The sequence below is a fragment of the Oryctolagus cuniculus genome, chromosome 3 (assembly GCF_051225735.1).
Source record: "Oryctolagus cuniculus isolate XC-2025 breed Fujian yellow rabbit chromosome 3, ASM5122573v1, whole genome shotgun sequence".
Taxonomy (NCBI): Eukaryota; Metazoa; Chordata; class Mammalia; order Lagomorpha; family Leporidae; genus Oryctolagus; species Oryctolagus cuniculus.
In genome coordinates this window covers 76,264,018-76,278,541 of record NC_142869.1, presented here as the reverse complement: position 1 = coordinate 76,278,541, position 14,524 = coordinate 76,264,018, and the positions used below count along the sequence as shown (strand labels likewise).

The 14,524-nt window shown below is 36.3% G+C and overlaps 1 protein-coding gene across 7 annotated transcripts in view; it reads right to left on the bottom strand.

Annotated features, from left to right (window-relative positions):
• Window positions 1–956: 956 nt before the first annotated feature.
• The window catches only part of LOC100349657 (sodium channel protein type 3 subunit alpha), a 118,672-nt gene continuing 105,104 nt past the window's right edge, over window positions 957–14,524 (bottom strand). For 6 of the 7 annotated variants that reach the window (XM_051848557.3, XM_089329089.1, XM_089329087.1 and 3 more), the window contains 6 exons: window positions 12,845–13,117; window positions 12,037–12,090; window positions 11,074–11,211; window positions 9,956–10,060; window positions 5,082–5,352; window positions 957–4,201 (listed from right to left, as the gene is read on the bottom strand). In XM_051848557.3, coding sequence (XP_051704517.1) covers window positions 3,006–4,201; window positions 5,082–5,352; window positions 9,956–10,060; window positions 11,074–11,211; window positions 12,037–12,090; window positions 12,845–13,117 — 2,037 coding nt within the window. In that variant the 3' untranslated portion in view covers window positions 957–3,005. The remainder of the gene's footprint in view (window positions 4,202–5,081; window positions 5,353–9,955; window positions 10,061–11,073; window positions 11,212–12,036; window positions 12,091–12,844; window positions 13,118–14,524) is intronic. The other variant, XM_051848564.3, reaches the window with a different exon arrangement.

Below are 14,524 nucleotides of genomic sequence, written 5' to 3'. Positions count from 1 at the left end.
CAACTCTCTATTCTGAACAGTATTTTCAGACTATCTTTTAGCTATATAGTTATATTTTGAAAAGCATCCTGTCTATTCAGCTAAATACTCTAATGACTATTTTGGAAGATGATCATTTAGAGATAATGCATACCAATTAATGGATTAATACATATCAATTAGTGGATTGGTTGGCTAATGATTGTATAATGGGATTCCTTAAAAGCCCAAGGATTTTCCAAAGCAATTCTGAAAGTATCAGTGGGATCTTTAAATTGATTTGAGCAAAAAAAGAAGTGAGTGAATTCCAATTAGCCATGTTATGTAATTTAGATCCAAATTATCTTTTAAAATTCATATTCATATTTAAATCCAAGTTCTATTTTAAAATATGCACTACAATTAGGAGTTTTTCATTTAGAATAAAGGTTTTGTTTTGACCTGGCATATATCCAAGGGACTCTTAAAATAAAATTAATCTTAAATTTCAATAACTATCATTAATAATTTATCTATAAATTATATATATTTATATTAATTGTATATTTATAATAAATAAATTTATGTGTGGGATTATGTATATAATTTATGTATAATTAAGAGTTCATAGAGTGAATTTAAGAAAAATAATATACAATTTGTTAGCTATCAATAAATTAGATGATGTCACCAATTACATTGAGATTAGATAATAGCCAAAGGAATTAATTGGAATTGACAGTAATTATAGGTACCTACCACTGTTACAAACCTGAAAGTTGTTTTATACAGGCTTGACCTTTTGCGCACATGAAAGTTCACAAAAACTGCTTTTAATATACCATTATTCTGTAGTTCTGCTTGGTGGATCATGCAGTAGGTTGCTATAAAATTCATGTGAACTTTCATGAATCCAAATGTCAGGTCAAGTACAGTCATAAATATATATGTATATATTAAAATATTATGTATTAAACTGCCAATAGCAACAATAAAAACAGAGGCCAAGAAATGGAATACAGTAAAAAATGAAGTATTTATTCTTTTGGCTCAATAATGACGTAGCTCACCATTCTTTTTAATAATAGCAATTCCCTGCATGCAGTTCATCAGTACACTACAGTAAATAGTTTTGTAAAAGGAATTAACATTAAACTTTTGGTTTGTGCAAAAAACAAAAATTTATATCATTAGGTAATTGCACAACTTTGCCACTTTATTCGTGGCTAAAAAGGACATAGTCCGTGTTATATCTGTAATAGCTTTTGTGGCGCAGGAATTAAAAAAATAAGACTAGTCTGCATACAGAAATACTACAAAAGTTGTTAAAAAAACAAAGTTCCATGAATAAAGGGTTATATTGAGACAACTATAATTGGTAGAAAATGATCTAGATTTGAGTTTTTGACCAATGTATCTCCTATTGGAATGGTAGAAAATATATTATAACAAAGAAATCCACAAAACCCATTGCCTAACTTTTATTTTAGGAAATTATCCATTGAAAATTCTTATGGATGCAAAAGTTTTGAATTGTGATTAAAAGTAAAAAGCAAAAGCATAAAGTAAAATAAATTGCCATGTCATCAACCTGAAAATAATTTTCTTATGTACAAAATGCTGACAAATAAAATTCATAATATTTTTACATTATTTATATTTAAACAAGCATTGGACGTGTTTGGAGCAAGATATGACGTATAGGTTTTGACAATAGGCAGTGTGTAGTGTGTTTCCTTGTAATCAAGAGAGACACCATGTGACACTCAAGTCGAGTTAAAAATGCAAAAGTAAAGGTATTTTTAAGTAACTTCAAACTATTCTGCTTGACATACAGACAGACAGCTAGTTGAAGTCATTTTACCACCAAGCTGTGACTTCTAACCAAGACTTGTGAGAAACGGATTGAGTAAAATAGAGCAGCATAGGCAATATTGACATGCATTAGTGATAGCTTTTAAACTCTTTATGTTTAATGAATGGTACAGGATACATTCCTGTTGAAAGTTCGCAAAAGACACATACACTGTGGTACATATTTGATTTAATAGAAGTCGTTTATCAGGCTATATATATGTGTATATATATATATTTGCCCAAACATGCACCACAGGGGAAAATAACTATTTACACAACAGAGGGAATTTAATTGACATAAACTGTCAGCTTTGCTGAGAGCAGAAGATGGCAAAGCAATACTGCAGCACAAAGTGGAACAACTTTTCTAAAGCAACACTTTAGATATACTTTTCTAGAACAGGTTTAATAGATTACATTTTTTGGAAATCATTTAACCAAAATTAAATATAGAGCTCTGGAACTTAGAATAACATTTGCACTTGCTGAAACAGAATACTTTGCATAAAAATAATCCTTTAAATATTAGAGGAGACTTTACAGGCACATAACTGTTCCGATATAAACAAACAAAACAGACTAAAACACTTTTAAAATTAAAGCTGTCTAGAAAATGGAAGTACTTGAAACTGTTGGTAGTTTTTTTTTATTTTTCTGGTTTTGAGTAAGAATTTAGTTTTTCAGGCAAAACATTTCTGTCATTATTTGAGACTTGTGGAGTAGGGCTCTTATATACTTTTTCCTCAACGTAAACCTCATTTACAAAAATAGTGACATAGTATTATGAATAAACTATGAATCAGGAACCAGGGAAATCCACTAAAACATATTCTGTAAAAATATGGCAGATATGGAAGTTAAAAATAGAGTAGATGCAAGTACTGTACTAAAGGTGTTTGGTGTAGTTACAATGATCACTTTGCACAACTATCCCTATAGTCTAGGTAGCCATTGGGTTCTCCTCAGCAGTGTCAGCTGGTAATGAAAACAGCAGCCTCTTATCAATGTTGATACCCTGCTGCACAGAGTCGCGGTGACAGAGAGGCCACTGTTTCGTATAGGCACTGACCTTGAGTATTTGTTAAAACAGTCAGTTTGGCATGGACCTCCTGTGAGGGCCCAGTTGACACATACACTTTACCTTCATAGGCTGTAAACAATTGGTCACAAAGAGAATTTTTAGTTTCTTTTTACTTTTGATTTTCTCTAACCTCTTTTCCTTTGCTTTCTTTTTCTGTTTTGTCTTTCTCAAACTTTTCTTTGTCTGGTTTTGTGACACTATCATAAGAAGGAGGAGAGGTGGTAGAGGAACTCCCATCTGTTTTTTCTGGGGTGGAGTTCCCATTTAATTTGTCAATAATCATGTCTTCCTTTATGGGTAAGTCAATCCTCCCTTTGATTGCCTCTTTGTCATATTTACTTGATATCTTCTTTAACCTTTGCTTTAAGAGATAGCATCTGTAATTACGCTGAATGATAGCAGCAGATACCTCCTCTTGTTTGCGCTTCAAAGTGGTGGTAATGGGCTCATAAGAGACTTTGGAGGGGTTTGATGCCATGAACCGGTCCTCCATCTGTATTCTAAGAGCATCCATCTCTCCACTCTCACCCAGAACACGCTTTGTGAAAGCAAACAAAATGTCAAGGCAGTGGATCCGGTCACCACTGACCATGGGCAGGTCCATGGCAATAAGCTGTACTTTGTTTGGTTTTGCTATGAGAAGAGGTGGGTCCAGGGCAGCGGCAAAATCAGAGAGCTTGGAGAACTCTATGAACTGGGTTGCATCGGGGTCGAACTTCTCCCAAACCTCGTAGAACATCTCGAAGTCATCCTCGCTCAGGGGCTCTGCACTTTCCTCCGTAGCAACACTGAAGTTCTCCAGGATGACAGCGATGTACATGTTCACTACCACCAGGAAGGATATGATGATGTAACTGACGAAAAAGAAAATCCCAACAGATGGATTCCCGCAGTCTCCCTTAACTGAGCTTCCAGGATGAATTGTATCGGGGTCACAGTCGGGTGGTGCACTATTGAGAATAGGTGCTAGCAATCCATCCCACCCAGCAGAGGTGGTAATCTGGAACAGGCAGATCATGCTGTTGCCAAAGGTCTCAAAGTTGAACATGTCATCAATTCCAGCTTCCTTTTTAACATAGGCAAAGTTAGACATCCCAAAAATGGCGTAGATGAACATGACCAGGAAGAGCAGGAGGCCGATGTTAAACAATGCAGGAAGGGACATCATCAAAGCAAAGAGCAATGTGCGGATCCCCTTTGCTCCTTTGATCAGACGAAGGATTCGGCCAATCCTGGCGAGGCGGATCACACGGAACAGGGTAGGGGACACAAAATATTTTTCTATCAGCTCAGCAAGAAACATACCTGTAGAAAAATACAGAACACAGTTAAAGCAGTGAGTATCTTACACTTTGCATGGTCTCTGAAAACAACAGATAGGCTATCAAAGCAAAAATTTGGAAATATTTGGATTTATCTTCTAATATTAGCAATTAAATATAACATTGTATTTAATGACTCTATAATGTCACAAAGTTACATGGATTTTCATAAAATCTACTGTAATCTCAGATGGCAGCATGTAATTTAATATTATATACACCTAATTACTATGAATACTTATTTTCATACATGAAATACTTCCAACTACAAATAAAGTTGATTTCTGAAATATTTGAATATAATGCTTTCTATTTTGAATAATAGCATCTTGCAGTTAGAGGAAAATGGAAAATACTTGATATGAAGACAATGCTGAAGTTTCTCAATCTGAAATTCCATAATATCCTATCTCCTCTTCTCTGCTATTAAATCTTAATGCTTCTTTTGAGACTTATCTCAGATGTCATCACATTGTGTTAACTCTTCTAAGCACGGTTCCTCTGTGATCAGCTCCTCTTCAGTGCTTCTTACAGTATTAGTTTTATCTGATAAAAATGATTTTTAAAGCTATCTGCCTCATTCTTCAGCCTGTGCCTTTGTTTATCACTAGGGGGTATCTGATGAGTTTTGTTTCCTATCATCTTCATTCATTCCTCAAGTCCAGTATTTCTTACCTAGTTTCTAATTAGTTCACTTTGTAAATAAGCCTACATTTCATAGTTTTATTTAAATATGTTACTGTTGAACTTTAAGTGAGCACACAGAATTGTTCTCATCTCTAATATCCATTTTCAACAGGTGACAGACCTCTGAGGATTCATCTGCCTACAAGTGCATCTCTCTGTGATTAAAGCATTCTTACCTACAATGGAAAGAATCACAACCACAAAATCAAAGATGTTCCAGCCTATGGTGAAGTAGTAGTATCTGAGGGAGACAAGTTTCAGTACAAATTCTCCAGTAAAGAGGACAATGAAAACGAGGTTGATCCGGGACAAAACTAGGGTCATATATTTGCTCTGGTCATCAGTTTCCACCATCATGGTGACCATATTGAGACAGATGAGGATCATGATGCTGATATCAAAGACTTGTCTGGTTACAAAATCAAAGACCATTCCCTGGAGTTTGTTCTAGAAGTAGAGAAAAGAGATAAAGGTACATATGTATTTGGTCTGTGTGAATGAATGTGTGTGTGTGTTTGTGTGTAGAATAATCCAGTAAAATTTCAGTAAAAATCCTTCTATGTGTGACCAGTAAGTGTGCACTTTTCTCACATTACCTTACCCAATTTTGTGTACTCCATCTCTTCACATTAAAAAAGCACTAATAGAAGAAAAATCATGACAAGAACAAATCATATTTGGTTTATTTACATTTCATGGGAAACCAAAGTTGAGTCCTGATGGTTGATGTACAATGTAATACTTTATCCATTTTAGTATTTTTTTTTTTGTTCTAGTACCATTGGTTGAACTCTGTAATTAACACTCAATTGTTCTTAGGTGTTTAAATTTTAACTGAAAAGTGATCCCTGTTAGGAATTTGGAAAACATTATGTTGAGTGAAATAAGCCAATCCCAAAGGGACAAATACCACTTGTTCTCCTTGATAGGTGACAACTAACTGAGCACCAAAAAGGAAACCTGTTAAAGTGAAATGAACACTATGAAACGGTGACTTGATCAGCCCTCACTCTGACTGTTGATGAGCAGCTTAATATGTTATCCCTCTTAGTAGTTTTTTTGTTTGTTCTACTTAATACTTTTGGTTGAATACTGTAATCAATACACAATTCTTCTTAAGTGCTGAAACTTAACTGAAAAGTGTTCGCTGTTAAATGTAAGAGTGGGAATAAAAGAGGGAAGAGATGTGCAATTCAGGACATGCTCAAGCTGACTTGCCTCAAACGGTGGAGTTAGAAACATACCAGGGGATTCCAATTCAATCCCATCAAGGTGGCATGTACCAATGCCATCTCACTAGTCCCAGTGATCAATTTCTGTTCACAATTGATCATAATGATAGGACTAAGAACCAAAGGGATCACATAAACAAGACTAGTGTCTGCAAATACTAGCTGATAGAATCAAAAAGGGAGAGAATGATCCAACATGGGAAGCGAGATACTCAGCAGACCCATAGAATGGCAAATGTCCTAACAGCACTCTGGCCTCATAATCAACCCTTAAGGCATGCGGATCCGGCTGAAATGCCCATGAGAGTATTTCAGGCATGGAAAGCCAAGATACTCTGGGGGGGGGGAAAAAAACCTAAATGAAATATCTCCACGAGTGAGATCCCAGTGGAAAGAATGGGTCATCAAAGAAGGAGGTACCATTCTCTGAAGGGAGGAGAGAACTTCCACTTTGACCATGGCCTTGTCTAAATATGATCAGAGTCAGTGAACTCAGGGGGCTTCCATAGCCTTGGCAGCTCATGACAAGAGCCTAGGGTGATTACTGATGCCATAAACAAGAGTGTCAATTTGTTAAGTCAACAACAGGAGTCACTGTGCACTTACTCCTCATGTAGGATCTGTGTCCTTAGTGTGCTGTACATTGAGATTTAATGCTATAACTAGTACTCAAACAGTATTTTTCACTTTATGTTTTTGTGTGGGAGCAAACTGTTGAAATCTTTACTTAATGTATGCTAAACTGATCTTCTGTATATAACGAGAACAGAAAATGAATGTTGATGTGAATTGAATGGGAGAGGGAGTGGATAAGGGGAGGGTTGCGGGTTGGAGGGACGTTATGGGGGGGAAGCCATTGTAATCCATATTCTGCACTTTGGAAATTTATATTCATTAAATAACAGTTAAAAATGTGAATTGCAGCACAATTCACAATAGCCAAGACCTGGAACCAACATAAATGCCCATCAACGGTAGACTGGATAAAGAAATTATGGGATATGTACTCTTTAGAATACTATACCGCAGTAAGAAACAATGAAATCCAGTCATTTGCAACAAAATGGAGGAATCTGGAACACATCATGCTGAGTGAAATAAGCCAGTCCCAAAGGGACAAATACCATATGTTCTCCCTCATTGGTGACAACTGACTGAACACCAAAAAGGAAACCTGTTGAAGTGAAATCGACACTATGAGAAACGGTGACTTGATCAGCATAGCCCTGACTGTTAATGAACAACTTAATACATTATCCCTCTTAGTAGTTTTTTTTTTTTGTCTGTTCTACTTAATATGACTGGTTTAATTCTGTAATTAATACACAGTTATTCTTAAGTGTTGAAACTTAACTGAAATGTGATCCCTGTTAAACATAAGAGTGGGAATAAGAGAGGGAAGAGATGTACAATTTGGGACATGCTCAAGCTGACTTGCCCCAAATGGTAGAGTTAGAAACATACCAGGGGACTCCAATTTAATCCCATCAAGGTGGCATGTACCAATGCCATCTCACTAGTCCAAGTGATCAATTTCAGTTCACAATTGATCATAATGAAAGGACTAAGAGTCAAAGGGATCGCATAAACAAGTCTAGTACCTGCTAATACTAACCGACAGAATAAATAAAGGGGAGAGTGATCCAACATGGGAAGCGAGATACTCAGCAGACTCATAGAATGGCGGATGTCCTAAACAGCACTCTGGCCTCAGAATCAGCCCTAAAGGCATTCCGATCTGGCTGAAAAGGCCATGAGAGTATTTCAGGCATGGAAAGCCAAGACACTCTGGCAAGAAAAAAAAAAAAAAAAACAACTAAATGAAAGATCTCTGTGAGTGAGATCCCAGTGGAAAGAACAGGTCTTCAAAGAAGGAGGTACCTTTCTCTGAAGGGAAGAGAGAACCTCCACTTTGACTATGACCTTGTCTAAACAAGATAAGATTTGGAGAACTCAAGGGGCTTCCATAGCCTTGGAAACTCATGACTGGTGCATAGGGAGATTACTGATGCCATAAACAGGAGTGTCAATTTGTAAAGTCAACAACAGGAGTCACTGTGCACTTACTCCTCATGTAGGATCTCTCTCCTTAGTGTGCTGTACATTGAGACTTAATGCTATAACGAGTACACAAACAGTATATTTCACTTTATGTTTCTGTGTGGGAGCAAACTGTTGAAATCTTTACTTAATGTGTACTAAACTGATCTGTAAAAAAAAAAAAAGAAGAAGAAATTATCAATTCCCAACTTGACTCTTACTGGGATTAAACACGACAATAGGTTTGATCTGATTTCATCATCATTTAAAAAATCATCTATTGTTTTTCACTTTATGTTTCTGTGTGGGAGCAAACTGTTGAAATCTTTACTTAATGTATGCTAAACTGATCTTCTGTATATAAAGAGAATCGAAAATGAATCCTCATGTGAATGGAAGGGGAGAGGGTGTGGGAAAGGGGAGGGTTGTGGGTGGGAGGGACATTATGGGGGGGAAGCCATTGTAATCCATAAGCCTACTTTGGAAATTTATATTCATTAAATAAAAAAAAGAAAGAAAAAAATATAAACATAAATTGGAGAAAATTGGCTGACAGTATGTATAGTTTGCTTTTAATAACTATGATGATTTTTATATAAATGAAAATTAATAAGGAAGATTTACAACATAAGTTAATGTACATAGACTTTTAGATAGATGAATATAACATTTATAAATATTTTAGAAACTTTGGTTTATAATTATTTCATTTATTCAAAACGTATCAATCATTTTTGTATTCCAAGGTATGTCTGTGTGCTTGCTTGTTAAATTATTTACCTTTCTCTTCATCTGTCCTTCTTTAAGCTTCCACAAAAATATATGACCTTTAAACAATTTTTCCTTTGTTTTATTAACAACCATATCAGGAATCATACGCTTTCAGATTCCTATGTTAATGTAACTATAAAATTTTGTTTTATTAGGGAAATTAATTTGTAGTAATTTAAAAATAAAGCATGCAATAACATTTCACAGCTTACCAGAAACCAATCATGAGCTGACCATGTTCCCATGTTTAAATGACCTTCAGGGAAGCAGATTCATTGTCTTCTGTGCATAGCACCCTACTCCTTTCCTTCCCCTCCAACTCGCAACTCCAACTACACTTAAAGGGATGGCAAAGGGAAGTCCTTTAAAGGATTCATAAGACTTATCAAGACCCAGTTCTGGCAATTATAGGGTTTATGACCCAGGGCATGAGGCTTCTCTGGGCATGTCACCTATGCTTCACTTATCTTAGACAATGGGTGAGTTAAGTGTGCAGCTTTGTGAATATAAGCAAGCTCTAGTGTGCCATTCTACTATTTTGAATCCCCACTGATTAAGCATTCTGAACGAGATTTTGTATTTTTCATGTATTTGGTGAAATAGTAAACAATTTTTGTGACACTCATTTCCATTCTAAACAGTCTAGGAGTATATTCTAGTCTTGAGAGTGGTGAAAATAGAGAATATAGAGAAGGCTATGGAGCACAAGCTTGAGAAGGTTGGGGAGGCTGGAAATCTTTACCTACTTAGAGGTACAGGACAGTACCATACACTCAGTTTGGCTGAGCAGGAACCAGTGTTCTGTTGGCAGTAAAGAGCAATATCTACTTTTAAAGAACTTGGTCATTATTATTGAGTGTAGCAGTTGTGAACTGTCCTACACAATAAGAACTTAAAATGTAAGACTAGATATTCATGAAATCACATAATAACTCATATGTAGAGCATTGCTCAGTGTGATCATATGAAAATATGGCTTTGGAATATTAAATATGAAAAGTTCTTACTGCTGGCCGAGGTATGGGTTTCTGAGGCTTCTTGGAACCAAGTTTCTTCATTGCATTGTAATATTTTTTCTGTTCTTCTGTCATAAAGATGTCTTGACCTCCAAAGTAAAGATATAGTATAAAACTGGTTACAATCCCAATATGTGTTAAGATAGCGCTTTTACAAAAAAACTTGAGTCTTTCCTTTAATCTTTTCTCAATTTTTAAATGCATGATTTCCTGTTTTATATAGATTTATTTTGCTTTTCCCACTTATGTGACAATATTACATCAAAATCTATAAGCATGTAACACTCTGCTTAACCAAGAATTCTAATTTGACTATACTGTGTTTGTAAGGAGGTTCAAGGGTCCCAAATATATTTTTTGTGAAACAAAATATGTTTTCTTAGCCCACTTAACTCTTGACAGATCTACACATTTCTTCAAACATTTTTGAGCAAGAAAATATATTTAACGTATGACACAGTTTCTTGCTGCTTAGAGAGGAAGGACACTGACGCCACAAGTAGAAAGTACATGGTGATATGCCAGAAGGGAAAATGGGCTGCAGAGGCAACAATAAATGTAGAGACTCACAGACAGGCTTTACTTAGGAGGTTGCCATTCAACCTGGCATTAAAGGATGATTAGGATATGTTAGGCAAAGCATCCAGGAAAAGAAAATATCACGTGTAAAGTTATACAGATACAAACGCAAGGCTTGTACAGCAAGGGCAGATCACCATGCAGCTGAGTGCATAGCTCATGCCAGTGGTGATGGTGAGTGAGTGGGTAGGTGGTGTAGGGAAACAGATATGAGAAGGAGGATGGGTCAAGATGCAGCTGGGAAACTAGTGGCGGTGACTGCTGAAAGGTTCTGTAAGCCAGGTTCAAACACTGGAGACCCAGCGGGTGTCCTGAAGCCCTGGCACATTTTGGCATTAGAGAGTTACCACAGCAGCTCTGCAGGGGATGAGCCTGAAGAGCAGCTACTAGCTAGAGGCTGGAAACCACTGTAGCTGAACAGACTGTGTAGCCAGCTGAAAATGACAAAAGCACAGTGACTGACTGTCGGGAGTATTTGATCATCTACAGAACCTTGTAATGGAGAAAGGTGAAGGTTGAGGAATACTTATCTTCTTTTTCTGCTGATTGAAGTTATCTATGATGACACCAATGAATAGATTCAGAGTGAAGAATGACCCAAAGATGATAAAGATGACAAAGTATAAATACATATACAGATTTTCTTCATATACAGGCTGAAGTTTAACCTAAATCATATTGAAAATATTAAATAACATTTTAAAACCACAATGAATAAACTAGATTAATAATGTGATGAGTACTATTACTTCATATGCAGCTAAATTGTCTTGCCTTGAAGTATTGCCCTACAAAAGCAATTCTTTTTCAAGCTAGTGCGACGCAGTGTGATGAAAGTGTGCAACTATTGTGATTCTTCTTGGATCTATTTTCCCATTGTGGCTTACCTGAATGTATTATTTAGTGTAAATAATAATTATATAAACATCTTTTTGACCCTACTACTAATCTTATAATACATTTTGCAATATTTAAATATGGTTTTGGATATAATGGCTTTTAGAAATTTTAAGAGCAGAACATTGACTTCTAAGAGGAAAGTTCAGCATACACTGTTACATTCTAAGAGATTCTTTTTATTTCTATTTTCTAAACAGTTTCCTTGAAACTTGTTTACTTTTCTGTAGCATGATATGCTTGGAAGCTGCCACACAAACTTTGGTAACCATACTCTCCAGGGAGGGGAAAACAAGTTATTCCCCACTAAATACCTTTTTCACTGTGAACAGTCTCATTAACTGGAGCAATCTGATGTCTCATGATTCACATAGTTAGTAAGCTTTCATGTAAATACATGTGACATATTAGACATACATTAACCAGAATATCATCTACATTGAAGCATGCTGGTTTAATGATCATCTCTGTATGCAATGGTAAAGGCTCTGATTTCATCTAAAGTAAATCCTAATATATAAATTTTTTCAGTTAAATTATCACCAGTGTTCACCATGGAAAATATAGTAGAAATAAACAGTAACAGTGATACGTACATCTCGGGAATCAACAGCTGCATACATAATATCCATCCAGCCTTTAAAAGTGGCCTGTAAGAAACAGAAATTTGAATTTTGCATAAAATATCCATCCGAGAATGTGGCTTTTATAAAATGAAAATATGACAGCATTATAATGAATAATTTTCATATAAAGTTATGAAATGTTCTATTAAGATATTGAAATAAATTGAATAAAATTAAATTTAGATAATAAAACATTTGTTATTTAGAACTCAAGAACTATTTTCTTTCTTTTAGAAAATATTCTATTTTTTTTTTCTACACTAAAATTCAATGAGACTTAATTCATGTAAATCCCTTCTCAATCTGAAGTCCCTTTCATTCCAAAAGGTAAACTCTGTGATTCAAACTTATAGGTGTGTTCACACTTGAAATCCACCTCCATAAAATTTGTATTTCCTCACAGACTAGAATCACACTTCTTTGATCTTCATACAATAAACTATCTGGCAAATAACTGATGCATTTAAATGTGCATTATTATTTTAAAGCTTCTTTAGCAATGATCACTTATAGTAACTAAAAGTGATCATAGTGCTCAATAATAAAACAAGGAAAAATGGAAACAGAAATATAAAACCACATTAAAACATACAGAGAGCTCATTATTGGGGGAATATAAAGCAAATGTAGTATCTTTACAATCAAGTCAAACTAAACTATAGGTGTCATCATCAACTACTTTTCTACTGTCAAACACTAGTCATTCAAAGAACAGAGGAAATAATCTTACTTGAAACATTTTGAATATGAATTCAAAACTGATACTGTAGACACTTACCACTTGAAGCAATGCAAGATAACCAGCGCCAACATTATCAAAATTTACTTTCACGTTTTTCCAGCGAGCTTGATTGCCAAGAGCCTGACAATCACTCCAATTGTTGACTTCTTTGACATCAAACCTGTTGCCCGTTGTCATGTTGACACAGTGATAGAACTTGCCAGCAAACAGATTCACACCCATGATGCTAAAGATCAGCCAGAAGATGAGGCAAACCAGCAGCACGTTCATGATAGAGGGGATTGCTCCCACCAGAGCATTCACAACCACCTAGAGGAGGCAATGGGGACCAGGCAGCTTAAAAAGTGCTAAGATGGAAACCATCGATTCATTTGGTATTAAAATGCACTTGGAAAGAGTTAAATAAAAATCCAGATGAACTTCTAAGTTGTTTCTTCTAACATTTTCTAGTATATATTTGATGAGGAAAAACAATGACACATCTAAAGATATGGGAGTTAAGAAAAGCAAAATAGATCCAAGTGTGAAAACAAATAAACAAAACCTGATACAGTAAGACGGAGTCAGAAAATGTTTCCATTGTGGGGGAAGAAAAAGAAAAAAAAAAGCATTAAATGCAACAGAAGAAATGATCGCCTTTCAGCAATTTATATTTTAAATATTTATTTACTTGAAAGAGAGAGTTAAAGAGAGAGAAGGAGAGTCAGGGAGAAATCTTTCATCTGCTCATTTACTCCCCAAATGGCCACAATGGCCTGGGCCAGCCAGGCTGGATCCAAAAACCAGGAACTTCATCTGGGTCTCCCACACGGCTGGCAGGAGCCCAAGTACTTGGGCACCATCTATTGCTTTCCCAGGCACCTTAGCAGGGAGCTGGATGGGAAATGGAGCAACTGGGTCATGAAGGGACATTGTCACAGGTGGCAGCTTAACCAGCCATAATGCCGGCTGACAGGCCATACATTTTAATTTTCAAGAATGTTAACAAGTGGATGGCAACTTGAAAGGTGAGCAAGCTCTTTACAAATAAATAGAGTATTACCAGTATCTTAAATCTATATCCTCAGATCAAGTTAAGTTTTTATGATGATGAAGAATAAGATTAGGAATTCATCAAGTCCTTTTTTCTTGTTACAGGCAAATTCCAATTTAACAAGACCATACTGAATCAGGAAAAGAGTTAGGATGAGGTTTGAACACAAACAGTTTGAGCATTTGCTCATTATTGTTACTCCACAATCTCTCAAAAATTTACTTTGGGACAATTGCTACTTTACCAAACAAGGCGGACCAATTCTGTGATGGGCAGATCCAATCACCTTTCATCCTAATAAATTCCAAAAATATTATGATGTATTTTGAAATATCTACAGAGGTTGACAGTTAATATACTTCATATTTGATTATTTTGTTAGGCATTCATATTAAGTGGCACTACTGTTTTATTTTAAAAATGCCGCCGGCGCCGCGGCTCACTAGGCTAATCCTCCGCCTTGCGGCGCCGGCACACCGGGTTCTAGTCCCGGTTGGGGCGCCGGATTCTGTCCCGGTTGCCCCTCTTCCAGGCCAGCCCTCTGCTGTGGCCAGGGAGTGCAGTGGAGGATGGCCCAGGTGCTTGGGCCCTGCACCCCATGGGAGACCAGGAAAAGCACCTGGCTCCTGGCTCCTGCCATCGGATCAGCGCGGTGCGCTGGCCGCAGCGCGCAGGCCGCGGCG